Source organism: Purpureocillium takamizusanense, chromosome 10, assembly GCF_022605165.1.
Source record: "Purpureocillium takamizusanense chromosome 10, complete sequence".
In the NCBI taxonomy this organism is placed as follows: Eukaryota; Fungi; Ascomycota; class Sordariomycetes; order Hypocreales; family Ophiocordycipitaceae; genus Purpureocillium; species Purpureocillium takamizusanense.
Window position 1 is genome coordinate 247,262 of NC_063077.1, and position 25,574 is coordinate 272,835.

The 25,574-nt window shown below is 56.0% G+C and overlaps 8 protein-coding genes across 9 annotated transcripts; 4 read left to right on the forward strand and 4 right to left on the reverse strand.

The window, feature by feature from the left end:
* Window positions 1–1,776: 1,776 nt before the first annotated feature.
* Window positions 1,777–2,507, reverse strand: JDV02_009590 (uncharacterized protein; the record flags this gene model as incomplete). The annotated part of the gene is made up of 2 exons (XM_047991262.1): window positions 1,777–2,293; window positions 2,350–2,507. 2 exons carry the CDS (start codon window positions 2,505–2,507, stop codon window positions 1,777–1,779), a joined length of 675 nt encoding a protein of 224 aa, XP_047847273.1.
* Window positions 2,508–3,510: 1,003 nt separating this feature from the next.
* Window positions 3,511–5,028, forward strand: JDV02_009591 (uncharacterized protein; the record flags this gene model as incomplete). The annotated part of the gene is made up of 4 exons (XM_047991263.1): window positions 3,511–3,680; window positions 3,740–4,083; window positions 4,152–4,474; window positions 4,522–5,028. The coding sequence occupies 4 exons, from the start codon at window positions 3,511–3,513 to the stop codon at window positions 5,026–5,028; spliced, it is 1,344 nt and encodes a 447-aa protein (XP_047847274.1).
* A 1,065-nt stretch (window positions 5,029–6,093) lies between these two features.
* BRF1 (transcription factor TFIIIB subunit brf1) lies at window positions 6,094–8,755 on the forward strand. The gene has a single exon (XM_047991264.1). It carries the CDS (start codon window positions 6,392–6,394, stop codon window positions 8,597–8,599), a length of 2,208 nt encoding a protein of 735 aa, XP_047847275.1. The 5' UTR covers window positions 6,094–6,391; the 3' UTR covers window positions 8,600–8,755.
* Window positions 8,756–10,671: 1,916 nt separating this feature from the next.
* Window positions 10,672–12,658, forward strand: JDV02_009593 (Glyoxylate reductase). Its single transcript, XM_047991265.1, has 2 exons — window positions 10,672–11,378; window positions 11,567–12,658. The coding sequence occupies exons 1-2, from the start codon at window positions 11,271–11,273 to the stop codon at window positions 12,542–12,544; spliced, it is 1,086 nt and encodes a 361-aa protein (XP_047847276.1). The 5' UTR covers window positions 10,672–11,270; the 3' UTR covers window positions 12,545–12,658.
* On the reverse strand, window positions 12,357–14,638 carry OYE32_2 (12-oxophytodienoate reductase). Its single transcript, XM_047991266.1, has 2 exons — window positions 13,910–14,638; window positions 12,357–13,776 (listed from the first exon to the last, which is right to left on the reverse strand). The coding sequence occupies exons 1-2, from the start codon at window positions 14,255–14,257 to the stop codon at window positions 12,757–12,759; spliced, it is 1,368 nt and encodes a 455-aa protein (XP_047847277.1). The 5' UTR covers window positions 14,258–14,638; the 3' UTR covers window positions 12,357–12,756.
* A 597-nt stretch (window positions 14,639–15,235) lies between these two features.
* On the reverse strand, window positions 15,236–17,921 carry ZCF27_2 (C6 zinc finger). Of its 2 annotated transcripts, XM_047991267.1 has the most exons (5): window positions 17,505–17,834; window positions 17,330–17,426; window positions 16,835–17,266; window positions 16,327–16,748; window positions 15,357–16,263 (listed from the first exon to the last, which is right to left on the reverse strand). In XM_047991267.1, exons 1-5 carry the CDS (start codon window positions 17,810–17,812, stop codon window positions 15,408–15,410), a joined length of 2,115 nt encoding a protein of 704 aa, XP_047847278.1. In that variant the 5' UTR covers window positions 17,813–17,834; the 3' UTR covers window positions 15,357–15,407. The 2 variants fall into 2 exon arrangements, with proteins under 2 accessions (XP_047847279.1, XP_047847278.1); XM_047991268.1 differs by having other exon boundaries at window positions 15,236–16,263; window positions 16,835–17,426; window positions 17,505–17,921.
* Window positions 17,922–18,774: 853 nt separating this feature from the next.
* On the reverse strand, window positions 18,775–20,439 carry JDV02_009596 (uncharacterized protein; the record flags this gene model as incomplete). The annotated part of the gene is made up of 5 exons (XM_047991269.1): window positions 20,318–20,439; window positions 19,924–20,238; window positions 19,602–19,867; window positions 18,918–19,521; window positions 18,775–18,853 (listed from the first exon to the last, which is right to left on the reverse strand). The coding sequence occupies exons 1-5, from the start codon at window positions 20,425–20,427 to the stop codon at window positions 18,775–18,777; spliced, it is 1,374 nt and encodes a 457-aa protein (XP_047847280.1). The 5' UTR covers window positions 20,428–20,439.
* Window positions 20,440–21,447: 1,008 nt separating this feature from the next.
* JDV02_009597 (uncharacterized protein) lies at window positions 21,448–23,115 on the forward strand (the record flags this gene model as incomplete). The annotated part of the gene is made up of 4 exons (XM_047991270.1): window positions 21,448–21,634; window positions 21,719–22,436; window positions 22,500–22,742; window positions 22,792–23,115. 4 exons carry the CDS (start codon window positions 21,448–21,450, stop codon window positions 23,090–23,092), a joined length of 1,449 nt encoding a protein of 482 aa, XP_047847281.1. The 3' UTR covers window positions 23,093–23,115.
* Between the last annotated feature and the right edge of the window lie 2,459 nt (window positions 23,116–25,574).

Consider the following 25,574-nt stretch of genomic DNA (forward strand, 5'->3'; position numbering starts at 1 on the left):
TTATATCTTTTTAAAGTCTATTATAAAAGTATTTTATAAAGGTATTATCTTTAAAATTAAGTTTAAATATATAATATTAAAACTTATAATTATAATATATAACTAATCTAATTTATTTAAGGTTTTTTAAATAATATATAATAATTCTTTCTTTATTAAGGTCTTTAAAAGTAATAATAAGTCGCTATTTAAAGGCTATATAATTAATAAAGGTATTATTAATTTCTTTATCTTTATTTATATTATTTTTATAATTTAAATAGTCCCTTAAGGTAAGTTCTTATTATTTAAAGGCTTTCTTAATTAAGAGGTTCTTAACGTAAAGTATTTATATAATAAGTCTAATAATAATATTATTTATATAAAAATAAGCCTTTACTTAAGTTAAGAAGGATTTAATATTACTTTTTTAATTATTATAAGAATTAAGCTTAAAGAACTTAAGGATACTTAAAGTTCTTCCTTTAGTATTATTATAAACTTATTTATAAAGTTATTAAAGTTTAGCTTATATATTAATAAATATTTACTTAAGGTTTTAAATATTATTATTAATAATAAATATATTACTTATTAATTATTAAGAATAATATATTAAATAAAAGTAATTAAAATATAATAAAGCCTTAAAGGGATCTTAAGGTTTATTATTATTTAAGAAATATATTAAACTTAATAATAAATAATAAAGATTTATAAAATTTATTAAAAAAGTTTATATTTCTTATTTAAATAATAAATACTTAAATACTTAAATTAATTATTAAAGATTTAATTACTTACTTTAATAATAACTATAATATATATATCTATTTATTTCTTTATTAATTATATTAAGATTATTTAAATTATATTTACGATCTTACGATCTTTTTTCTTAGATCGTTAAAAGTATTATAGCGCTTTTATAATTTAGATTACTTAAATTATATCGTAATTTTAGCGATCCTTCCTTTATATACTTAATTATATAACCTTAAGGAGCCTTCTTATAGGCCCCCCTATCTTAGATTCCTTTAGTTATATCTACTAGCTTATAATAGGCCGGCTTGCCTAGCGGCCGACTAGTAGTCTATAATAATACTCTATAGCTTAATATCCTTTCCGCCCTAATATAATACTTACTTATATAACTTATTATATCTCCCTTAGGTTTTTATTAGCGGTATATAAAATAGGGGTCTTATTACTTTCCCTTTAGTCCGTCCGTTAAGCGGCTTATTTAGTAGCCGTCCTTAGTTTATAATAATAAGTACTTAACTACTTAAACTAAAGCTAGACTAAATAGATAGAACTATAAATAGATTAGTAGTTTAAGGAGATAGTTTATATTACTATATATATATATATAGACCGTTAAGAATAATAGCGACTATATTAATAATACCTATTATATATATACTAGAGTATATATGTATATAGCTAGTTATCTTAGTAGACCCCGCTTATAGAGTAATAATAAAGTAAGCTTCCTATATACTCTTATACCTATTACCTATTAGTCGCGCAGTATGATTATTGTGTTCTATAATAGCTACGCTCGAAGGTTCTTCGAGATATCGAAATATTTACGGAAGCATTGTCGTAGCCCGTTGATTTCTATTATTAACGATTATATTTCAGTTCCTTATCACCCCTCCATGTCTCCAGACCGCAGGTTCAAGAACATCACGTTTGACGCAATTGTGTATCCAAAATAACTGGATCCAGTCTTGGGGGAATATCCTCGAAGTTTGAATACAAAGAATCCCCCTCCCCCCCCCCCCTCCCCTGCGGCTAAAGCCACACAGCCTGCCCCTCTTCATCATAATAGAACTCGTGCTGGGTATCAGGATCCAGGTACACAGTGACGCCGTTCTCCGCCTGGCGGTACAGGACTCCGCTGTTGGGATCCATGCTGTACAGGCTGTAGTCGGCAGCCTTTCCCTTGCTGCTACCGGCGGAGGGGCCGTGCTTCCCAGACGACTTGTGCCGCTTTGACGAAGAGCTCTTGGAGGACTCAGCCTTAACTTTGCCCTTGCCCTTCTTATCACCCAAGGCGGTCTCCGTCCCGTCCCCCGCTTTCCAAGCGGCAACAAACTCAGGGTCAAGCCAATGGGTGTTCTCCTCGCCCACGTCTTCTGCCGTTGCAGCCGTCGCCTGATACCAGGGGAACTCAGTCTTGGAGGGTATCACGGTCCCATCCGGATATACGTGTAGAGATACGCCAGATCCCTTGAAGTCCTCCTTGCGGCGGAACGCTGCAGACGCGTGCCATGGATCCTTTGTTTTATCCGTTTCATGAGGGGAACCGCTAGAAAACCAAATCATTAGACGCGGACATTCCGGGTTAACATGTGGGGAATTTACTGGAACTTCACAAAGGGGGTCTTTTCCAGCTGACGTGCGAGTGTGGGGTGTTCCTGCTCGAGATAGTCGACGTATTCGTTGACCTCTCGTTCCGCCCAAGGGATTCTCGTTCTCCCTTTGAACTTTATATTCTTCAGTCTTGCCCAAGTCGATTTCATATTGCGGGAGTTAAAGTCTTGAGAGAAATGAGAGAATACAGTATTACACGAGAAGTGTGTGTGTGTTTGTGTCTGGGAGAGTTCTGCCCTGACGTTTTATATTGAGGGAAGTTGCTACTCCAACACGCTCTCCCGGGCCAACACCAGGTGGTCTCGGGGCCCTCCGCCATCTTCAAGGCCAATCATCCGTCTGGTTTATAATAAGACCTACTTCTGTGACTATTTTTGGCCCGGTAGAGTGCGTCATAAGAAATATCCGGGCCGTGGTTGACCAGGATGCACCCAGGTACATACCATCTTCACACTGAATCTCACGACGTCAATGCGGCCGGTGGTTGTCAGCACTGTTAGAAGCTCGCCGTATATACAGCCCAGACCCAATGAGATACTATCCGATAAGCGCCGTGTCATTGCTGCCTGAGCGCTTCCCATCGTAACCAATCCCACGCCCCCTCCCCCCCCAACCCCCCAACCCCAACCCCAACCCATACACCCCTTGGCTATCCGTGCATCGCCTGCTGGCTGCCGTGCGAGATTGGAAAGTAAGTGAGACTCAACTCATGTTGGTCGCGCCTGTGTTGTCAAGGGCTGCATGCTCACTGGACCGGCTCGCTGGCGAGTATACTCCACTCCGCTTGCGCTGTAACGATGCCATTGGCCCGTTGAGGGACTAGCAATTAAAACCCAATGGGGTGTCGTGGACAAGGAACCGAACCGTAGGTGGCTTAGCGCCAAGGCATCCACAGAAGTCCCTCCGGGCGAAACAAAATCCATGCCGCGCTGCTCTCCAGTTCGTTGGGACTGTCATCACAACAAATTAATACGCCTGCTGGAGGGCTGGGAGGCGTTGGAACCGAGCTCAAATACCACCCGAAGCGGGCTGCTTGACGACAACATGGTAAACGCATCAACCATCGCAAAACCACGAGCTCTCTGTCAGAAACCGTCCCGGAGATTGCCATCTCTCTGGCACAAACGCGCGTTAGTATCCCAGCCCAAATCGATGGCTCATATTATCGACGAGCCCATCGAGGAGGAGCTGCTCCCGGGCGATCGGCTGGGACGTTTCCATCCGACGCGGCCCGGCGAGGTACTGGATGGCAGATTCAAGACGATCACCAAGCTTGGTTATGGCGCGGGCTCCACCGTCTGGCTGGCAGAGAATCTCCGATTGTAAGGCGTCTGTCGTCTCGCCCGATTGTGCAAACCCTCAGCCTAACATATCACATCAGTAAGAAGTGGAGGAAGTCGTCGATTCCTCGCTATGTTAGTGTCAAGATCGCGGCCCTTGATACAGATGCGGCTTGGGAGACGAGGATCTCGAAGGTCATCGCCAAAGCTCAGCCATCACACGAAGGTTTAGAGTTCATCCGGATGCCGATCGACGAGTTCCGACTGGCAAGACCAGAGGGAACACACTCCTGTCTCGTCTATACGCCGATGAGAGAAACTCTCTGTCAGCTCCAGAGCAGACTACGGCGACAGAGACTGGCCCCGCCCCTGTTTAAATTTTTTATCTACTGCCTCCTCGAGGCGCTAGATTATCTGCACACTAAATGCGGTCTCATCCACACGGGTAAAGCCTCATGACACTCCTCGTGAGATACCCCTCGTAACACTATAATGCTGACTACGGCACGCCAGACATTAAGGATGACAACATCATGGTGACGATCGAAAGCGACGCCGTCTTGGCCGACTTTGTCAAACTCCAAAAGAAGAACCACCAACCCGCGCACGTCCGAATCGAGGACGGCCGTATAACCTACCTCTCCCAAGCCGACTTTGGTCCTCTACAAGGCCCAAGACTGCTACCTAAGCTGGCTGATTTTAATCTTGCCTTTCCCGGACTAGCCGGGGACAAAGGCCACCTCTCCCCCATCCAATCTCACCGCTTCCGCGCTCCAGAGGTGATACTTGGTTGTCCGTGGTCGTACAGCGCCGACATCTGGAATCTCGGACTCCTGGTAAGCAGAAGGGCTGCGTCTTCCAATGGCGATACTGACATTGGCAGATGTGGAACCTCCTGGAAGGCATTAGTCTGTTCGACCGGCCCGCCGGTGAAGCTGGCGAATACGACGCACACGTCCACCTCGCCCAGATGGTTACATTACTAGGAGACCCGCCCGAGGAACTAATTGAGAGGGAGCGGTTCTTTCGCAAACACCAGCTCAAGAGCCCTGTCACGAACGCGCGCGGCAAGAAGTGCAAGAACATGAATGAGTTCTGGGGCGGTCCATTTTTCGACGAGGATAGTAAGTCAAGAAGCCTGCAAAAAGACTGTTGGTTCATGAGCCGACCCATAACAGATCATGTTCTCCGTGATGACCTCCTGGGAAAGAAGAGGCTTGCAGATACGGTGACGGAGCTGGCCGGTGACGAGAAAGAAGCATTCCTCGACCTTGCTTCCGGCATGCTACATTGGTTGCCTGAGAAGAGAAAGACGGCCAAGGAGCTACTGCAACATCCCATTTTCGATTCGTTGAATAACAAACGTGCCCAATGGCGGATAGACGGATGAAAAACGCGAACGGCGCCTGAATCGCTTTAGCCGCACCCGAGGGCATTGACTGTTGGCCTCCGCCTGCATCTGACTTCGCCAATTGGGTATACGGTACGACCAGTTGGCTTCTACCCCTCCACGGTTATCGCCTAACGCGTCCGGCCGAGGTGTTGATGACTTTTGCCCACCGAATCCATAGCCCCGTCCTGCAACGTGTTGAAGGACATGTTCGGTCTCGTCGATGCTGAACCTGCTCTCTCATACGGCATACCTACGACACCATGGGCGGCAATGAATGCCATAGCCTCATCAGATTGCGATCAGAGTATGGCATCACAAGACTTCATGGATTGGATCACACAGTTAAGGTTCTGCCCCGCAGACACAATCATGGGCCGGGCATCGTTCATGATGAACCCTCCCGATAACGTCTCAGGTTCCGATAAGGCCGAACATAGCTCCATCTCGCTCTCCCCTCAGAAGAGCATGGCACCTCGTGAGCACGCAGCTATATCGCTATTACCACTTATAGCGTAATATTAAGCTTAATATTAAGCGGCGTTAATAGTAGTTTTATAGGTGTATTAGCGAAATCCTTAATAGTTGCTTTTAAGACCGGGGGAATAGGAGAGAGTTAGAGGTCTACTTAAATTAATGAAGCGGGCTTAGTGTAGGGTAGCCCGCGACATATTGAGAGCCCAGGCGGGTAAACATCGGCGCAGTATCTCTCTCGTCGTAGACACGGTGATGAGGCGACATGAGCCTTGGAAAAGGAGGAAAATTCGTTGCGACGCAAATAATCGATGGACATGGCTTCATAGCTACATTCGCCAGTTCTGAGCCCGATGCAAGTGCCCCGAAAAGAGGGCAAAAAGTCACTCGCTGCGTGATTCGAACCGGCGCTCCTTCCTCTCTGTGGCTGCTCGCGGCAGTGACTCAGTGGTGCGCGCCAGGCAAACTTTTTCCCTAGTGGCAGTGCGAGGCGCTTCCCCACTCGGCCATGAGCGCTCTCGACACCAACCCATGGAACCAAACGCCCCCACCACGCGGCCTGTCGTCGCACTTTTTTCGCCTCGCCAGCCTCGTCTCACACCGTTTTGTCACCGCGTCGATCCCATCGCCTCACTCCTCTCTCTGAGGCCAGACATCACATCGTCGCCCGTGTACGCGTCCAAGCACGATTCCCACAGTCCTCCGGCGCAGCTAGAAAGCCCGGGTCTCGCCCGTGGCGCTGCTCGTGAGGAGGCGGATTGAGTCTTCCGGAATCGTCACAGAGCCTCCCATCGCGGACTCAAAACATAATTGTCATCGCGCTGCTACACCAAACCGACCCCGCGATATACGACTGTCACCGCCGCTGCCATTGCCAACGCCAGCCGCCATGTCGTCTCTTCTCAATCCAAACCGCAAGCCGCAGTCGGGCAGTGGCCCGAAGCCGCGCTTCGCCAAACCCAACCCCATCCGCGCCATGCGTGAGCGTGAAGAGCGCCGCCAGGCAGCACAGCAGTCGCAGTCGGCGTCGGCAAACAGGAGGGGCTCCGTCGCCCCCCCTGCGCGCCAGCAATGTCCCAACAAGGCCTGTCCCAAGCCCAATGTCGTCGACGGAACGTGTCAAACCTGCGGTCGTGTCGCCGACGACAGCAACATCGTGGCCGAGGTTCAGTTCGGCGAGACGTCCTCGGGTGCCGCCATTGTCCAGGGTTCGTTTGTCGGCGCCGATCAGGCCGGAGTCCGTAGCATGGGACCGGCCTTTCGCCGCGTCGGAGGATCCGAGGACAGGGAGAAGAGCATCCGCGAGGCCCGCGGCCTGATGCAGGGTTACGCGCAGCAGCTCAACATCAGCGAGAGCCTCGTCACCGCCGGCACCCAAGTCTTCAAGCTCGCCTCGGGCGCCAACTTCATCCAGGGCCGCACCCTCGCCAGCGTCGCCGCAGTCTGTCTGTACGCCGCGTGCCGTGCCGAGCCGCCATGCAAGGTCATGCTGATTGACCTCGCCGACCTGGTCCAGCTCAACGTCTTCAAGCTTGGCCGAATCTTCAAGAAGCTCAACGAGGTCGTGCCCATCGGCAACGACGGCCTCATCCCCGTCTACCCCGAGGACCTCATCTGGCGTTTCGCGACAAAGATGGAGTTCCACCAAGAGACGGCCAAGGTTGCCGAGGATGCGGTGCGGCTCGTCAAGCGCATGAGCCGAGACTGGATGGTCATGGGCCGGCGACCCTCGGGCATCTGCGGCGCATGTCTGCTCATGGCGGCGCGCATGCACAATTTCCGGCGGACTGTGCGCGAGGTTGTCTACATTGTCAAGGTCACCAACCACACCATCCAGAACCGGCTCCAAGAGTTCAACTACACCGAGTCTAGCAAGATGTCGGTCGAGGACTTTTTAAAGCAAGACTTTCTGGAGAGCTCGCATGACCCGCCCTCGTTTTACCGCAAGTCGGAGGAGCACAGGCAGATTCTGGAAGAAAAGTCGAAGAAACGCAAGCGCAGTACCAATGACGGGGAAGGTCAAGACGGTGATGAGCAGCCCGAGCGCAATTACGAGGCAGAAAAGCGCCAGCGACGGATGACAGACGCTGGCGCCGACCTTTCGCAAGCCCCGGCGATCAAGTTCCGCAGAGATGCGGATGGCTTCATCATCCCTCCGCACCCCTCACAAATTCCACGCGACGATCCGGATTCCTCCATTGTCGAAAAGATCGATGACGCCGACGCGCTCGAGTCTCTTGCAAACGAGTTTGGCGACGCCATCGACGACGAGCTGGACGCGAGCGACAACGTCAACGGCACCAAGGGCAAGGGTAAGGAAAAGGCCAAGGCGCAGCTGCCCATCAACGAAGAATGGGAGCAGGACGAAGAGGAGCTCGAGGGCCAGATTGAGGAGATCTTCAATGACCCGCTCACATATGAACATGCCCTTGCCTACTCCAACGCCGAACAGCGAGCACGTATCCACTCGAACTGGGCGCTCAGACAGAAACCGCAGAGGGAGGTGTCCATGGCGGCCGACATAGGGGAGGACGAGTTTGCAGACGACCCGGAAGTCGCCAATTGCCTGCTGTCGCCGGATGAGGCTCGCATCAAGGAGCTGATTTGGGTGAACCAGAATAAGGACTGGCTCAGGAAGCATCAAGAAAAGGTGTTCCGAAAAAAGATTGAAGCAGACCGCCCCAAACAGACACGGCGACGCCGGAAGCGGGCCCGCATGGGTGAGGGCCAGACCAGCCCGGCCAGCTCGGCAGCCGAGGCGGCCATCAACGTGGCCAAGGACCGTGCGTGGTCCAAGAGGATCAACTACGACGCCATCCGAAGCATCTTTGACGTGCCAAACGCAGGAGGCCTGGGATCGGCGGCGACGAGCCGAAAAACGAGTCTGGCGGGAAGCACGCTGGGTGCCGAGGACGTGGACGAGGAGCCGGAGGAGAGCATCGTCGGAGACGACGTGGAGGAGGAGGACGAAGAGGAGATGCCGGAAGACTACGAGGCGCCCCACGGTGGTGACGAGTTTGGCGGCGGCGAGTTTGAGGGCGGCTACGACGACGACGACCCCAACATGGACGAGGAGTATGGGCTGGACGACGAATAGGCCGAAGGAGGATTTTGCAAGTTCTTTGACAACTGGATTGCGTCGGCGAAGAGAGATACCCGGACTGGCGAGTTCCCCTGGCGCTGAAACTTTCTACGGGGACCAAGCGGCGATGGTAACGCCAGCTTTAGGAGATAGACGGGCAGGAAATAATGACTGTGACAAAGCTACATGGAATGGTCTCGTGATGCGCTGAATTTGCTTCGTGGTTGCCGGCTGGAGAAGGCTAATGAAGACTACAACCTACTGTACATGTGCGGGCCCGCCCGCGGCCCGCGTTCCGTGGTAGCCCGTTATGGCCAACAGTCTGAATATTGCCGCAAGGTATACGTGCAGAGCATCGCACCGTACATGCTACGGCGCAGTACACCGCAGCACGAGAGGGTACCTAGGCCGTTGACATTGCCGCTTCGAACAGACGGAACTCGGGGGATATTCTACTCTGCCGTACAGTCCTTCCTGCATGCCTGCGAGGTAACTTACGAAGTACAGTAGATACATTAGTAGCCTATTGCAACGTACGGTGGCATGGCTGGCCTTTCCTTTACCGCCCTTTGGGAAGCGTTGGCCGTGCGCCTTCTTTCATCCATCGTCTCCCACCAACTTTTGATGAACGGCAAGGGGGTACGGGGGCTGGCGTCACGAGACCAGGTGACTGCCAAAATAAAAAAGAACATCAAGGATTCACGACGACGACGACGACGACGACGACCAAGTGAGCAAGTGAGTGAGAAAGTGAGCGAGCGAGCAATTTGTTATGCAATCGAAACAAAGCCACCGCCCGCACCCTTGACCTGGCCTGACCTGATGACTGACACGCGCGTTGGAGAAAGGAGAGTGAGTGATTGATGTGTCCGTCTTGTCTTGTCTTGCCCGCAGTCCGGCAGTTCCCTCCCCCTCCCCCTCCTGCCTCCGCTTCCCCAACGATCGAGCGAACGAAAGACCCCTGGGTACAAGCCCAAGCCACCTTCATGACTTGGCCGGCTGGGAGACCGGGAGACTGGGAGACCGGGGTTGGGGTGCTTGCAGCTTGAGTCGAGTTGACTCCACGTCCACGATGCGGGCACCGACTGCGGGGAGGGGAGCCGGGGGATGAAGGCGGGGGGAAGGGATGTCGGCAAGGCGTGCTGCTCTGCGGAGTCTGCAGGCCGGGGGGGTTCAACTTCGTCTTTGGCTACGCACTGGCCTGTCAGCTCTACTGTACTAGCAGGTGCTGCAGACTTGGTTCTCGGGACTGATGGCCGGTGGCCTTTTAATTGCTGCCAACGACGGCCATTGTCATTGTACGAAGTACGTTAATAAGTTACTTCGTACAAACTTCGTGGCATGGCGAGCATGGACAACTGCTGAGCCCAAATCGCTCAGGGACAAGCTCTGCGCCCCGCGACATGGAGCGAGGCCGATGCCGAAAGAAAGCCGCGCCAGAAGATTCCTGTTTTCTGCATCAAATGCCTGTAGTCGTGTTGAGCTGCAGATGCGTACGTACGCACGGATAACGGCTGTTTCCCTGTTGGGGCGCGCGCGGCGGCGGCGGCGGCGGAGATATTGGGGGACCAGCATTTGGTGGGAGGAAGGATACGAAGTAACTATACAGCCACCTGCGCCAACAAGGAGAGAGCCCAGCAGCATCTACCGTACCGTTGCTCCATGCATACGCGCAAGCAAGTACTCAACGTTAGTAGTGAGTTAGTACCCAGAACCTGCACATGCCTACTTCGTACTTTGGTAGCTTTGATGAAGCCACGGGCTTGTAGTATGAAAACCATTAGTCAAGACTTTCTCCACCAGCGCGTCGCGTGACGAGGCTTGCAACGGTGGAAGGAAATTGGATTGGATTGGGGGATGGATGGGGGACCGACAGACCGCCATATTCAGGCTGGCTGGCGGCGGCGACGGTCGGGGCCAACCTAGAAGAAACAGGGGGGGCCCAAGGGGAAGGGATGGGGACCGACCAGTATGCCCCCAGCCAGCGGGCATTGAACGGCGACGGCGGCGCGGAGGTGCGGCGTGTATGTGGGGTGAAAGTGGACATGGAGGAGGAGTGAGCTGACTCCATGATTTCATCCGTGGCACTGCATCGAATCGAAAAGTCGATTGCGTGTCGTCTTCTCCAGCTGGGGGGGTACGAAGTAGGAAACGTTAGTAGGAGAATATGAACGTGGGGAGGCTCTAGCCGACCGACCGGTTGTGCCGGCTGCGGTTGCCCGTTCGTATTTTGGGGGGAGGGTGGAAGGACAAAAAAAAAAGAGAGGGCAGAGGCGATAAGACAACAGGTGAGAGGCGGCGGCGGCGACGATGACGCCCCCATAAGTGCCGGCTCTGCTGCATGGGACGGAGCTCGGCTCTTTTCGCTTCTTTTCTTCCTCTCTCGTTCACTCTCTCTCGGTTATGAACATTTTGCCCTTGTTCTTCTCCCCCTGCTTTTATTACGTCCCAATTTGCAATGAATTGGATTGGGCGTGTTCCAGCGTTGATGAGCATGAGCTTGTAGCCCCCCCGGACTGTTGTTGTCATTGACTTGCACGACGTCTGACACTAGCAACCGCTGTGACACGCAACCGACCGTCACACAGAGAGAAAGGAAACGAGGAAGAGAGAGGAAACACGACAGAGAGGGACGAGACGCAGCAGGCAAGCAGTTCCGGAAAAGAGCACAGGCATCGACTTCAGCATGTCGCCCAGCCAGATCCTCAACAAGCCGCGCCTGGTGGTGATGGGGTCGAGGGAGTACGCCGTGGACGACTACGTGGCCGACTTTGAAAAGGACTTTGACTTTACGGTATGTAGCTTCTTCCAGTCTAGCGGCTGGGTTCGGTCACCGGCTTTGGCTTGTTTGCGAGTGGCAGCGTCGCAAGAGCTACGGACCGGGTGACTTGTGTTGATGGATGGATGGATGGATGGATGGCCGTATCGCTCCAACATCAAAGTCCACACCTGCTGACGTGCCGACGCCCCCCCCCCATCTAGATACTCGACGCGCAGAACCGCCAAGAGGCACTCGTCAAGCTCCCCCAGCTGGTCAAGCAGCTAGGCGCAGTCGACGCGCTGCTCATCCGCGTCGGGACCGCCGAGTTCGAGCCCTTCGACGAGGCCCTCCTCGGCCCGCTGGTGCCCGCGGGGTGCCGCATCATCGCCTCGGCGTCGGCCGGGTACGACGAGTTCGACGTCGAGTGGATGACGCGCAGCGGCATGTGGTTCTGCAACACGCGGTCGGCCGTGTGCGAGGCGACGGCCGACATGGCCATGCTGCTGACCCTGTCGGTGGTGCGCGACGCCTTCCGCGCCGAGCGCGGCGCCCGCTCGGGAGCCTGGAAGACGGGCGGCATCGTGCCGAGCCGCGACCCGTCGGGCATGACGTTGGGCATCGTCGGCATGGGCAGCATCGGCAAGCTCGTGGCCAAGAAGGCGGCGGCGTTCAACATGCGCGTGCGGTACTGGAGCCGCACGCGCCTGGGCATCGACGACGAGGCCGAGTACAACGCGCGGCACTGCGCGACCCTGCACGAGCTGCTGGCGAGCGCCGACGTGGTGTCGCTGCACTGCCCGCTGACGCCCAAGACCGAGGGGCTCATGTCGCGCGCCGAGTTTGCCGCCATGAAGCCGGGCGCCTTTCTCGTCAACACGGCGCGCGGGGCGCTCGTCGATGAGGACGCGCTCGTGGAGGCGCTCGAGAGCGGCAAGGTCGCGCGCGCGGGGCTGGATGTCTTTTGCGACGAGCCCAACATCAAGGAGTACTTTCGCACCAGCGACAAGGTGGTGTGCATGCCGCATGCCGGGGCCATGACGGACGAGGCGTTTCGCAGAGCGGAGAGGGAGTGTCTGGAGAACCTGCGCGCGTGGCTGCGGACGGGCACGCCGGTGAGTCCGGTGAACCGGATCGTCGTGCAGGCGCGGGAGCAGCGTGATGAAGACGAGGAAGAGGAGGGGGAGGGGGTCACGGAGTGATGATGGGGTCCGGGATTCAGGGGGAGGGGGGGTTGATGTTGCGCGATGCTGTCCACGAAAAAAGGGGGCACGAGATTTCACATCTGTTACGATACGGCCAACCAAAAAAATTGAGTGGAGGGCATATACTTTGTAATGCCCCTGGCGTACAAAATTAAAAAGCCGTTATTCTTTTCCGCGCCTGGCAACACAAAGTCCGATCCATGTCCACCTCACGGCAGCGAGTTTAGCGTCTTCTTGGCCGCCGCCCTGCCGCCAAACCCCCATCCGATCTGGTGCGCGACGTGAATCGACACGTCGAGGTCGTCGGCCCACGACCAGACCAGGCTCGGGTTCTTCTGGAACATGCGGCCCGCGGCGATGAGGTCGAGAGGCGTGTCGTCGGGGGCCTGGCCGCCCTCGATGATGCGCTGGGCGACGTCGCCCGTCTTGATGCTGCCGACGCAGCTGACGAGCATCTTGTCGCCCACGGCGGCCTTGATCTTCTTTGCAAAGGGCGCCTGGTAGCCCGGCCCGCCCTGGACCTTTTGCTGCGCGTGGTTGCCGCCGGTGGACACGTCGAGCACGTCGACGCCGCGCTCGGCCAGCAGGCGGGCGAGCCGGACGCTCTCGTCGACGGTCCAGCTCGCGCCGCCGCGCCACGCCGGGTTGGTGTCGAGCCAGTCGGTGGCGCTGATGCGCACGAATAGCGGCATGTCGCGGGGGAGGACGGCGCGCACCTCGTCGACGAGCTCGAGGGCCAGGCGCGTGCGGTCCTCGAAGCTGCCGCCGCCGTACCGGTCCGTCCGCTTGTTGTTGACGGCGGGCGAGAGGAAGCTGGACACGAGATACCCGTGGGCAAAGTGCAGCTCGACGACGTCGAAGCCGGCGCGGACGGCGCGGCGCGCGCCCGACACGAAGTCGCGCTTGAGCTGGGCGATCTCGGCGAGCGTCATGGTCCGCGGCGTCGGGAAGTGCGTGTCAAAGGCCTCGTCGCTCGGGCCCACGACGTCGTCGGGCCAGCCGCCCACCTCGGCCGTCGCCGTGGCCCCAAAGCTGAGCCAGGGGGCGACCGTCGACGCCTTGCGCCCGGCGTGCGCGAGCTGGATCGCGATGAGCGCGTTTTGGCTGTGCGCAAAGTCGACGTGCTTCTTGAGCGTGTCGACGTGCGCGTCCAGCCAGATGCCCGAGTCCTCGGGCGTGATGCGCCCGTTGGCCTGCACGGCCGTGGCCTCGACCATCATGAGGCCGGGCTGCATATCGATGTCTACACGTCAGTTTCCTCTTCTTCTTTTCTTTGCCAGTGTATACTCTACTCTACATGGGAACACGGAGCACGGAGAGAAGGGAGGGAGGGCGAAGCAAGGAAGAAGGAGGAAAACTCACCCCCCGCTGCACCATGCCGCCGTAGTGCGTAATGTGCCACGGCGTGTGGAAGCCCTCGTGCGCGCTGTACTGGCACATGGGGCTGACCCAGATGCGGTTCGGCAGCGTGACGCCGCGGATCTTGAGGGGCGAGAAGAGCTTGGGCACGGGCTTGCCCGACGGCTGCGGCACGGTGGCGGTGCCCGCCACGGGGTCCTGCTCGGGCGTGAAGAAGGGCACGCCCTTGGCCGCGACGTTGGGGATGGGCGCCGCGCACTTGGCCGACTTTTCGGGCAGCGGCGTCTCGGCGCGCGAGACGGGGATCCCGTGGTGAGGGTGCGAGATGCGCTGCGTGAGGTAGGCGGCCATGGTGTTGGGCTGTGAATTTTTATAATTCTTTTTTTATAAGAAAGGTGATGTTGTACCGACAGCTGTGATGCCGTGTCTCGCGGTGTTGATGTGAGGTTTAATGAGTGATGGAGGAGGAATGATATAGAAAACGACGTGATTCTGTCTCTCGCTTCTGTCAACCTGAACAAGCGCCGAGACAGTTGGAGTTGTCAATGGTCCAGCAGCTCCCGTTTAATGTGTTTGTGGGCTTTATATCCTCAGCTAGACTGTGTTCTTGCCATCTCACATCAATCCTCTCTCGACGTCGGGCGGCCCGGTCCCCTTTTAAAGCTGAACCACCACTACCACGCCGCCCGCCGCAATCATCAAGTCGCTCGCCATCGCGTGCCGGATCCGCCGTCCGCCTGGTGTGACATAATTGACTTTTTTTACGGGCCAGCGCGAACGACGACTTGTAACCGTCCCGGTCCAGTAACGAATGGCACGAATTCTTCCCACCAATTGCTCCATCCAACCCCAGCTTGTGGTGATTTCTCAGCAGCCGCGGCCACCGCTGCCGCCGTTCTGTGGGCCACTCTCTCTCCATGTCTTTGAGCTTGTTGATGAAGACGCTAGTGCTGCGGGCCGCGTCTGTGCTTCTTGTGGGTGGTATGTGGCGTGGGTTGCTATCAGACGTGGGTCGCGCTTCGGCATCTTCGGTCGTGTTGCCGGTCGAGGCCATCCATGGTGTGCTGAGGTGCTCTGTGGCGTGTATTTGTTGTCGATGCACGGCCAGAGGAACACCGAGAGTGCCGTAGGACGATCAAATCGATAAATCGAAAATGCCGTGAAACGAGATGTGCTTTGCTTGCTGCGGGAGGCGTTCTCGACAAGCTGACTGACTGCATGTGAGCTGTGCTGCTGGTGTAACGACTTGATGCTGAGAAGGCGCATCATGTCTCGTCTTATTCACCGTCAGCCGCCGCCGAACCAGAGCTTCGGTATACTGTATTCGTACTTCGTATGTATTTATCTACTACTTATATCCACGTATGACGAGCTTGGACTGTATCACGTTCAACCCCGCCAACGAGACCGGGCACATTGATGGCTCGCATCACCGCTGGAGTAACATGAACAACGACTGTGGCCTGTCGCCCCCTCGCCCTAGCAGCAGCATCCGCCATTGTCAACTCGTCAACACATGGTCCTGCAGCGTCCGTCGAGCCAGGCGCACATCCCCAGCCTCCCCCTCCCAGTACCGCAGATGCGCCAGGCACAAGTCCAACGCGTCCCTCGCCCGCCCGGCGCAGCCCATCTCCTCCACCAGGCCGATCCTCGTCGCGCAGACGATGACGAGCGCCCGCGCCGCCGTCTCGCGGCACTTGAACCACGCGCCCGCGTGCCGGTGGCGCAGCCCGACCGAGAAGAGCGCGTCGAGGCTCAACCGCACCGCCCGCTCGGCCAGCGCCCGGAGCGCGTCCCGCAGCGGCCAGTCCTGCTCGTGCATCAGGGCGAAGCGGTAGAGGAATGGCCGGTAGAGGCGCAGCTTGATGCTCGCGCAGCGCGACCACGTCGCCAGCTGCAGCCTCGTGACGGTGGTGGTGGTGGAGGAGGCGGCGGCGGCGCGGTCGGGGACGTCGAAGCAGCAAATCGCCGCCGGCAGACCGGCTTGCCACTGGCGGAGCTGGGCTTCAAAGTCCCAGGCCGTGGTCATCATGGTGAGCAGGTTCATCCTGGCCCACGACGCGGGCGGCTCGACGTAGAAGGCGTGGTTGACGCGGCTGGAGAGCCGGAGGAGCGATATCTCGGAGAGGTAGTAGAACCAAGAGTGCTCGTGCAGCTCCTTGAAGTCTTGCGTCGCGCCCACGCCCCCGGGACTCGAGTTGGCGGTCCCGGTCCTGGTCGAGGACCCCGGCATGGATGGGGGTTCGCTGTCGTTGAGGCCGTCGACGCTCTTTGGCGTCGGCGGCGACGGGAACTGGTAGGGGTAGTCGATGCTGTGCAGGCCGGACCTGGGCAGCTCGACTTCGGCACACAGTTCGCTACGACGAGAAAGTCAGGAAATTATGTTGTTTAACCGCGTATGAAAGCAGACGGCGACTGACCTCTCCGCCTTGATGCAGCTCCAGAACAGCCGCTGCTCGAGGCAGCACCTCAACTCCTCGTCAGTACAATGCGTGTCCCCCACCAGCGCGTCCTCATGGCAGTGCCCGTCGCCGACCATCTGCGCCGCCGCGCGGCTCTTGAGGTACACCGTGTAGAGAGACGATGCCTGGAACATGGACTGCCAGGCCTCGACTGGACGAAGCGTGTGCAGCAGGTACGTGCCCGACAGGAAGTGGCACTGGCACGCCGTCAGGCTCCGTCCGAGGACGCCGAACCGCCGCTTGGCGTACTGGTAGTATGACTCGGCCTTTTGCCGCGCCTGCGTGTCCTCGTGCTGCGACATCGAGTCCCCGAGCGACGCTGGCGTCTCGGCGCCGGGGCCGAACGGCCTGGCGATGGCACCCAGAGCGGCGGCAAGCAACTGCCCGCCCACAGCACGGTCAGTCAGCCCAGTGTTTGTGTGAAACACCGTCAAGGTATTGGATATGACGGCGAGAGGGGGCTCACCACGAGGCACGTCTTTGCGTCCCATTGCGGGCCCAGCTCCGCGACGGCCCGGCCATACGTCATGAGCGTGGTGCAATCCAGTACCGGGTTCATGACATGCACAAGCCTCAAGAACCTCGTGAGCAGCGCCGTGATTTCTTCCCCGTCCAGCAACGGCACGCCGGTGCTGGGGCTGCCGGCTTGGGCAGGTGGCTGCAGGTGGTCGGCGGCGAGTATGTTGCCTGGCATAAACCGATGACCTCCGTTGACGGACAGCAACGGCCACTGAAACATGTGGTCCAGGCTCGTGAATGCCGGCGACACGCCTACCACGGAGTCGCCCGGAACGGGGCTGGGGCATCTTTGCGTAGAGAAGGACCTGCCGGAGGCGTCGTATGTGATGGGCTCTGCTATGCCGGCGCATCGGCTCAGTGAGGGTTGAGGTGCAGTGGCCTGCCAGTTGAGGTGTTAGACATGGACTGCGAGTCGGCTTTGCAGAGCATGGAGAGCACAAGCCTGTTGATCGTCAACGCCTGACGGGGCCGTCGTCCATGGCAGGCGCTTCAGAATCTCCTGCAGAAGCTGCGTGACTTGCAGACTTGATTGCTCCGGACTTGCATGCGAGCCAAGGTCAGCAGCTCGTTCCCCGTGGCCACGACACTGCAGTGTCCTGGACAAGAGAGAAACGTACGACTCGTCCGCCGCGTATCTTGGAAGCTTCGGATACACGCATTCGCAGCCCAGTCGGGCGCAGCCGGCGCACGTCGGCCTCTCGTTGGAGCACTTGACCTTGCGAGCTCGACACACGCGACACGCCATGGGCGCGCGCCTTGGCCGTGCCGCCGGAGAGGCATCCTCGTCATCGCGCTCAACGGCTTGCGCCCCATTGGTGTCGCTGGGCGGCAAGACGCTACGCGGCCTCCCGTGATCGGTCCTGCGGCGCTTCGAGGGCCGTGGTAGCCCGTTGGCGGCGCCGGGGTGCTGCTGCGCGGGGGACATGCCGAGAGTGAGCCGATGAAGACGACTCGGCGAGAAGCCGGGAGTTCCGGCCTGCGACAGTTGTTGATGGGCGGGGCAGTGTCGTATACTGTAGATGAGACTGGGGGTGCTGCAGCCCGGCGACGAAGCCGATGGTGCCGAGAGCGTCTTTGGTGGCATTTGACCAAGCTGGACTATGACGGAACTACGGAGTAGGCAGTCCGCACATTAAGGGCCTCGGCAATGCCGCCGAAGTTACCGAGCGGTCCGGCTTTTACCTCAACGTGGAGACTTGCTCCCATCCCCCCTGTGTGTGCTTTATTTCGTACCAAGAAAGACTGGAGTCGCGGGGATCGTCTTGAACGGCACACATCACAAATGCTACGCCATCGCCCCAAAGTGTCTGTGTGCTGCATTTGTCAGTCACACATACGAAGTAAATACGGTATCCGCGGAGCAGCGCCGTGGAGTTCAATGCCGGAAGCCGTGTTGTAGCCGTCCAATGTGCGCTGATCCGCCGTGCCACAAACGCTGTTTCCCCACCAGCTTGCCATCACTAATGAATGTACCAGACAACCACGACGCTTCTTTTGCAAGGGACATGGAAATGTTTTATCAATCATCAGGCAATCCTCTCCACCGCTTCTCTTGGGGCTTCGAGATAGTAAAACATTGAGTGGATGCTCCGAGTGGTGGAGCAAGCATTGAGCTGAGGCAGTTTCTGACCACGATGCGAGTGCCATTAAACCTCCATGTCCCTGTCTCGATTGCCGGGGCAAAGTGGCCATGACAGGAGCGGTTGTCTCAATTCCCCAGGCTCATTCGTACGGACCATCTTGTTACATTGCGTCGCTTGGATCGCATTCTACGCACCAAGTTACTATGTAAGAAGCCCCTGTCGATCCCCCGCTGGTATCGCGTCGGGACATGACATGGCGCATACGTACGTGCGGAGCCGAGGCTCACACTCACTGCTCCAGCGATTATTCAAAGTCGCCCCGATCAAGTCGGAGCTTGTCATAGCGCAACACTGCCCCGAGCAGCACGCTGGCGCCGAGTGCACTACATGTACGCATGGTTAGCCACAAGCCTCGCGACAGACGAGGAAGCAACACGAAATACGCACCAGTCTTCTGCGGAGCAGTACTCGGTCGGGTTGTGGCTGATGCCCTGCCGCGTCGGCGTGAAGATCATGCTCGTGGGACAGCGCAGGTTCGTGTAGCAGCTGTCGTGCCCCGCGCCGCTGATCATGGGCCTCCACAGCTTCTTCTTCGACGACAACGACGACGACGATGCGCCGGGCAGCAGCGTCGAGCACACGTCGCTGGCGCTCTGCTCCACCGCCGCGATGCACTCGTCGTTGAACCGCACGGCGGGACTGTCGACGAGCAGCGACCACTCCACCTCGCAGCCCTGCTCGCTGTCCTCGTGCGCGATGCGGCCGAACTCGGCCTCGCACTCCTTGACCATGGCGTCGAGGACGTCGTCGCGCACGTGGCGCAGGTCCAGCGTGAAGTTGGTCGTGTGGGCCATGGTGTTGACGGTCCCCGGGTCCGTCTTGAAGATGCCCGTCGTGCTCAGCCCGTTGTGCTTCTTCGCGATGGTGTTGGCCGCGACCAGCATCCTCGCGGCGGAGAGCACCGTGTCTTTGCGCGCGTACAGCGGCGTGGTGCCCGCGTGGCTGTCCCTTCCTCGGACCTTGATGTCGAACCACTTGAAGGCTTGCACGCCTGTCTCTGTGTTAGTCGTGGCAGCTGACCATATGCGGCAGTTACTTCCGCCGGGGCAAGGGAGGGGAGGCCGTCGTCACCTTCAACAACACCAATCTTGAGCTCTTCGTCTTCGAGGATGGGACCCTGCTCAATGTGAAGTTCAAAGTGGGCGGCAAACGGGTTGTCGTCGAACGAGGCCGGGCGCTCGCCCTTGTAGCCTAACCTCTCCAGCTCTTCCTTCATCGACTTGGCCTTGCCCTCATGAGGTGTCACCTCTCGAAGATCCCAAGCAGTCTCGATTGGCACCGCGCCAGCCCAAACACCCGACGCCACGGCCATTTTGGGGAACCGCGCGCCCTCTTCACTGCTTCTTGTCAGCCATGACACCCCCCCAAAAACAGTCAATAGCTTTTGGCTCACTTGGTCCAATTGACGACGCCAACTGGCCCCTCAGTCTCGACATTGTTCTCGTTGAGAACTTTGAGGACCTGCAGCCCGGCGAGAACGCCGAGAATGCCATCGTAGCGCCCGCCCGTGGGTTGCGTGTCCAGGTGCGAGCCCATCATGATTGGGGGCACGTTTTCCTTCTTGCCCGCTCGAATGGCGAACAGGTTGCCCATTTGATCGAAAAAGGTCTTGCAGCCCAACGTCGCGGCTGTTCTCATGAACCAGTCGCGCACCTCCTTGTCCGAGTCGTCGAGACTCAGCCTAGCCATGCCCGTTTCGGTGGGAAGCCTGCGAAGTATAGTATGTGAGCACACGCGAGACGGGAGGCGACGGTTGATGATCGAGCTGGCGCGCAGTGGCCACTCACTTGCCATATCGATGAGCGGCGCCATATTGGCAGCTTTCGTGCAATGACTCGGCAAGCTGAGCCGTGTCGACACGAAGCGTCGAAATGTTGGTTCGGCCAAGGGATCCCATTCTGAAGCAAAATATACGAAAAGTAGACTGTCAAATCGGGTTATCTATCACCATGTGCGTAAGCAGCTGAGCTACCAAGGGTATCTTTATGATTCGCTTGAAACAGTGTCCAAGATGTCGACACCGAAACATGGGTGATCCCCTTTGATAGCGCGAAGCCAACCGACGGGCGTGCCCACGCCGTCGCTGGACCGGCCGCCGGGCGGGGTCACGGCCGCTGATGACGGCCGTCGGCGGAGATCTTGGCTGTCGACAGTCGAGACACCCCTGTCATACTACCCCAGACAGTCATGGCGAACGGGGAACCCCCACTGGCCCGAGACCGTACCTGCACGTCAACGCTATCGTCTCTTACTCCCCCTTGATCACGATCCATAACTACCTCTGGTTGCAAGTCTCATATTAATATTACAACGGACTATATATCGTACTACTCGCGGTGGGCAACCCGGGTATAAATCGCTTCCCTCCCCCGCACCATTGAATCTTCAGGGACAGGGGCGGTGCGCCGAGTCCGGACACAGACCCCGCGGACCGCATCTTGGTGGTGGCGTTGGCTCATGAGCTCCAAGCCTCCAAATCACCAAGTGGGCCCACGATAACCATTTACGCGGAGTTGACCTTTCCCCGTCATGCGGGGACGACCTTACCCCGGGTAATGCAAGATAAGCGCCAAAGACAGCCACCCCCCGGCCGTCCGTCCGCAGCAATGGCCGCGGTCGTCGCGGTTGTTACGCCGGGACTGCGCGCTATCCGCCGTCGGCGTGCAAAAAAACGTGGGGTAGACGCCATCCCTGGCAAATGCGAGCGAGTTCAAGCGAAGCATCAGACGATAACCCCAATCTCCATCGCCTGGCTCATACCCAAGTGGAGAGGCGGTTCCTTCTTTATTAAGAGGGACTGCCAAACACTTCACTCACTGCCCACGTCTACGTGCATCAAGGCCGCGCTCCATGTACGCCTGCCTAGCCCATCGGTTCTCCCAACGGAACGCTGCTTGAGATTGCTACTTTTGTCGCCATGGCACAGTTGGAAAAGGAGCTCGTCGTCGACGAGTCGGGCTCTGCGGGCCCCGTCTCGACCTCTGGTGAGATGAACGAGATCGATGTCGAGGCCGAGAGCCGCGTCCTGTCCAAGTTTGACTGGCTCGTCATGCCCCAAATGTCAATCCTGGTCCTGTTTGCATATCTGGATCGAACAAACATTGGTACGTTGCCTTGGTGTTTTTAGCGCGCCGTCAGCACCCCGTCGTGATCAAACCCCAACTTCTGTTAACGGCGCCGTTATCCAGGAAATGCACGAGTGTTTGGCTTCGAGAAAAGCACCGGCATGACGGGCACAGACTTCAACAACATCTCCACACTCTTCTACATTCCGTACGTCATCTTCGAGACGCCGTGGGTCCTCGCCGTTCGGAGGTTCGGCCCCGGTCGCGTCCTCGCCATCGCCCTCGTCTGTTGGAGCGCCGTCACGATTGGCACCGGCTTCTTGCACACATACAACCAAGTAATCGCGTGCCGCATCTTGCTCGGAGCCTTTGAGGCAGGGCTGTTTCCGGCTCTTACCTTTGTCATCTCCGGCATCTACCCCCCCGTATCGCAGGGCAAGCGCGTCGCTGTCTTGTACATCTCCATCGCGCTGTCGGGTGCCCTTGGTGGCCTCATCGCATACGGCATCCAGTCGATGGGAGACCGACACGGGTTAGAGGCCTGGCGATGGCTCTTCATCATCGAAGGAACCATCTCACTCGTTGTGGGAGCTCTTTGCTGGGTCAGTCTTCCGACCACGCCAGAGACAGCGTGGTTCCTCAACAAAGAGGAGCGTGCAACAATGGCCACCATCAGGGCTCGCAACCAACGCTTCGGGAGCTCTGAAAGGCTCTCCTGGAAAAAGGCTGGTACGGCCCTCGCGGATCCCCTGGTCTGGATTGCATCCGTTGCCATGTTCTTCTCTTCAATCGCCATGTTTGGCTTCAGCACATTCTTACCGACACTTCTCAAGGGCATGAAGTAAGTCAACCTCCCCCGTCGGTGGTGTTTGCCCACTTCCCTGTTCTAACACCACATGCAAAGCTATACATCACTTGAGGCCAATTACCTTAGTATACCTGTGTATGTCCTGGCCTCCATTGCCACCGGCGTCACGACGTTTATATCGGACCGCATTGGCAAGCGCGCTATTTGTCTGATACACTCGCCAATCCTTGTCATGATTGGATACGCCATCGTCGTGGGCAGCGCCAACAAGGCTGTTGGCTTCTTTGCCATGTTCATGGTGGCAGCTGGCGTGTACTCATACAACACAGTAATGCTGACGTATGAACCAACCATCCCTTGAAACGGAGCTATGCTGATGCCCTGACAGATGGGTCTCAAACAACATTCACCCCGACGACAAACGATCTGTGGCTATCGCTGTTGTCATATCCATTGCCAACTGCGCCGGTGCCGCCGCGTCGCAGATTTACCCCATCACCGACCAGCCTCGCTACATCCTGGGCAACTCACTGTCCTTGGGGTTCGAGTCGGGGGCACTTGTCGGTGTAGCGGCCATTTATTTCCTGTTCAAGTATCGCATGCGACAAAAGGAGAAGCTGCTGAGCCAAGGGATTGAGAGTAACGGCAAGGAGGGGGACTACAGTCTCGACTATAAGTATTTATTCTGATCGGGTATTCTCTAGTCTCGTAGCATTATAGATCAAGTGCTATCGGCTATGACTTTATACGTTTCTTAATTATCTATCTTAGAGCGCTTATTATCTTTATCCTGCGGTATCCCCTGATTCCCATTAGGCCGTTTCTTAGAGCACTCCTGCTCAATACCCACTTCATGTTCTCGCTGTTCCTGACATGACCCGACTTCATGCATCGGCAGCTCCAGGCTTACCAACCATGGCAGTTGTGTAGCAAGTCCACCATCCCCCATGATTGACGCATTAACAGAAAGAGTTTCCTTTCCGGGATTGAGAGGCCGTTCATCGCCCTGGCAGTGGGAAGTTTCGCAGTACTTCTTCTCGGAATATTGAGAGAGCTTCTCCTGTTTGCTTACAGCCGTAGCAGCTGTGTCGAACTTGCTTGGGTGTAATGTGCCGAGAACCTCAATAGTCGCAGACATCTCGTTGTCAATGTCCGTTAAATGTGACGGCGGCTCATGCGTGGTGTCTCTCCAAGCAATCAATCTCGCACCCCAACCTTCGTGTATGTGGCCAAAGCAGTGTAATTTCGGTTTGGTGCTGGCGATAGCGGCAAAGAGGTCTGTTGATCCGGCTCTTTCTCGGGAGTTTGTTCGATCTAGGATCCCCCGTGGTGGTCCGTGACTTATGACAATATCGGTGCCTTCCTCGATGTTGAAATTGTGTCCCAGAGTTGGGGAAAATTGGAATCCTGACTCGCCAAGTGAAGGAGTAAAGGGACTCGCATACACCTTCAGACTGGCTCCAGTTTGAAGAATAAAGTGATGACTACCTTCATTGAGGAAGTGAATGCCCTGACTTTTTGCCTTTAGGAGCAGGTCTTTGGCCTCATTATAGTCGCCATATTCTCTTTTCACAAGCTTTTCTTCCAAAGGGGGGTTCGTCCGTGCGACTATTCGCCGGAAAGCTGGTTCATCGAGAGTGAAGTCGTGGTTGCCGGCGATAATTAACTTGAGTGGAGCGTCTAACCCTTGTAGTAGATCAAGCGCGACGCGGAATTCCTCCAGTTTGGATTCGTCGGTCAGATCGCCGCAGTGAATCGCAACGTCTGCGGAGGCTCTGGGTGGTCCTCTGTCCAGACGCATCCCATGGGTGTCCGAGACAATGAGGACGCGGGTCTTGACGTAGGACCCCGCCATTGGATCACTGCGACTTTCGCCAAGATGAAGTCAATGTTTCCGAGGTATTGGGGGAAGGAGCGGTCTTTTAAAGCCGTTTGGTGAAAGACGAATGGGATGAACAAGTATGGAGGTTGCAAGATTCTTGCCAACTGGGCACTGCGGGCGATGTTGATGTGTGGTCCCCAATGTTTGTTATTAGTCGCGTTTTCAATCCAAGAGCGCGTGAGTAAGCTTTTTGCGTATCACTAACATTTAAGGAGGTAAACTATACGCAAGTGCTGTACTAAGGGTCCCTGAGCTATGACATCACATATCGCGATGGGTAAAGTTAGCAAGTGCATAAAAGGGCAAAGTGAACAAAAGCTGTAGTGTCATCATTGGCACAATCAATTAGAAGCTTATTTCCTAAGACTCGCTCCGTGTCCAATGTAAACAAGGGGCAGCTGCGACGCTGACCCGATGCCCTGGCTAACAAAAATGCAATCGTGTTGGTGCCTGTTATAATGGGCCTTTGCGCCCGCGAGTCTTAGCCTGGCCACCGCGTCATTGAAAAGCTCACTGGCACCCCCCGGCTTGTCGTGCAACGGGTAACGTCTGGCCTGAACGGCTATTGCAGTGGCCATAGAGAAGTCACCATTTTCACTCTGGTTGGTGGGCTCAGTAAGCTCACGGTGACGGGTTTCGTTGGTAACTAACATGCGCGTGATGACACATTAAGCTATGCCCATGTTCGGCTCGTCGCCCGTTCGGCAGCCCATCGGCGCTGTTGATTCTGCACTCCGAGGGCGTTTCACCCGACCAACGACTGCCTGGCAGACCCTGGCTCCTTGTCGGTGAGCCACGGTGCGGACATGCACAGTCCGAAACCCTTGTCCCTACAACAGGATCTGCGTCTGGTGCAGCCCTTATCACAACCTGGCGTTTACCGTGTCCGGCGCAGCGCCCGCCTGGCAGCGTGAACCGCTGGTCTCTCAGATGTCAACGACCGCAGCTCCATTGACAGCTTCGTTGGTTGAACACGGTATTTCGTATCCGACGATAGTCTGATTGTCGCGACGAGATGCTAAAGCCTCGCAAACTCGACTTCTAACATGAGTAACGGTGGTAAACGCCAGGCGGCCGACACACGGACGGCCGGTTTGGTAGTTACTACCTGAACAGAGCTGGTTCTGGGTTGGTCCAGGTCCAACGACAACTGCACCAAACTGATCAGTTACTCCGTACTGTCGGCGCGGATTGAGAACAGCACCCGGTGACACAGGCCCGATCCAGGTTCTCCCGGCGGGCCGGGGAGGGCCGGTGTAAGGCCATGTAGCTAAAATGGCATGTTAAAT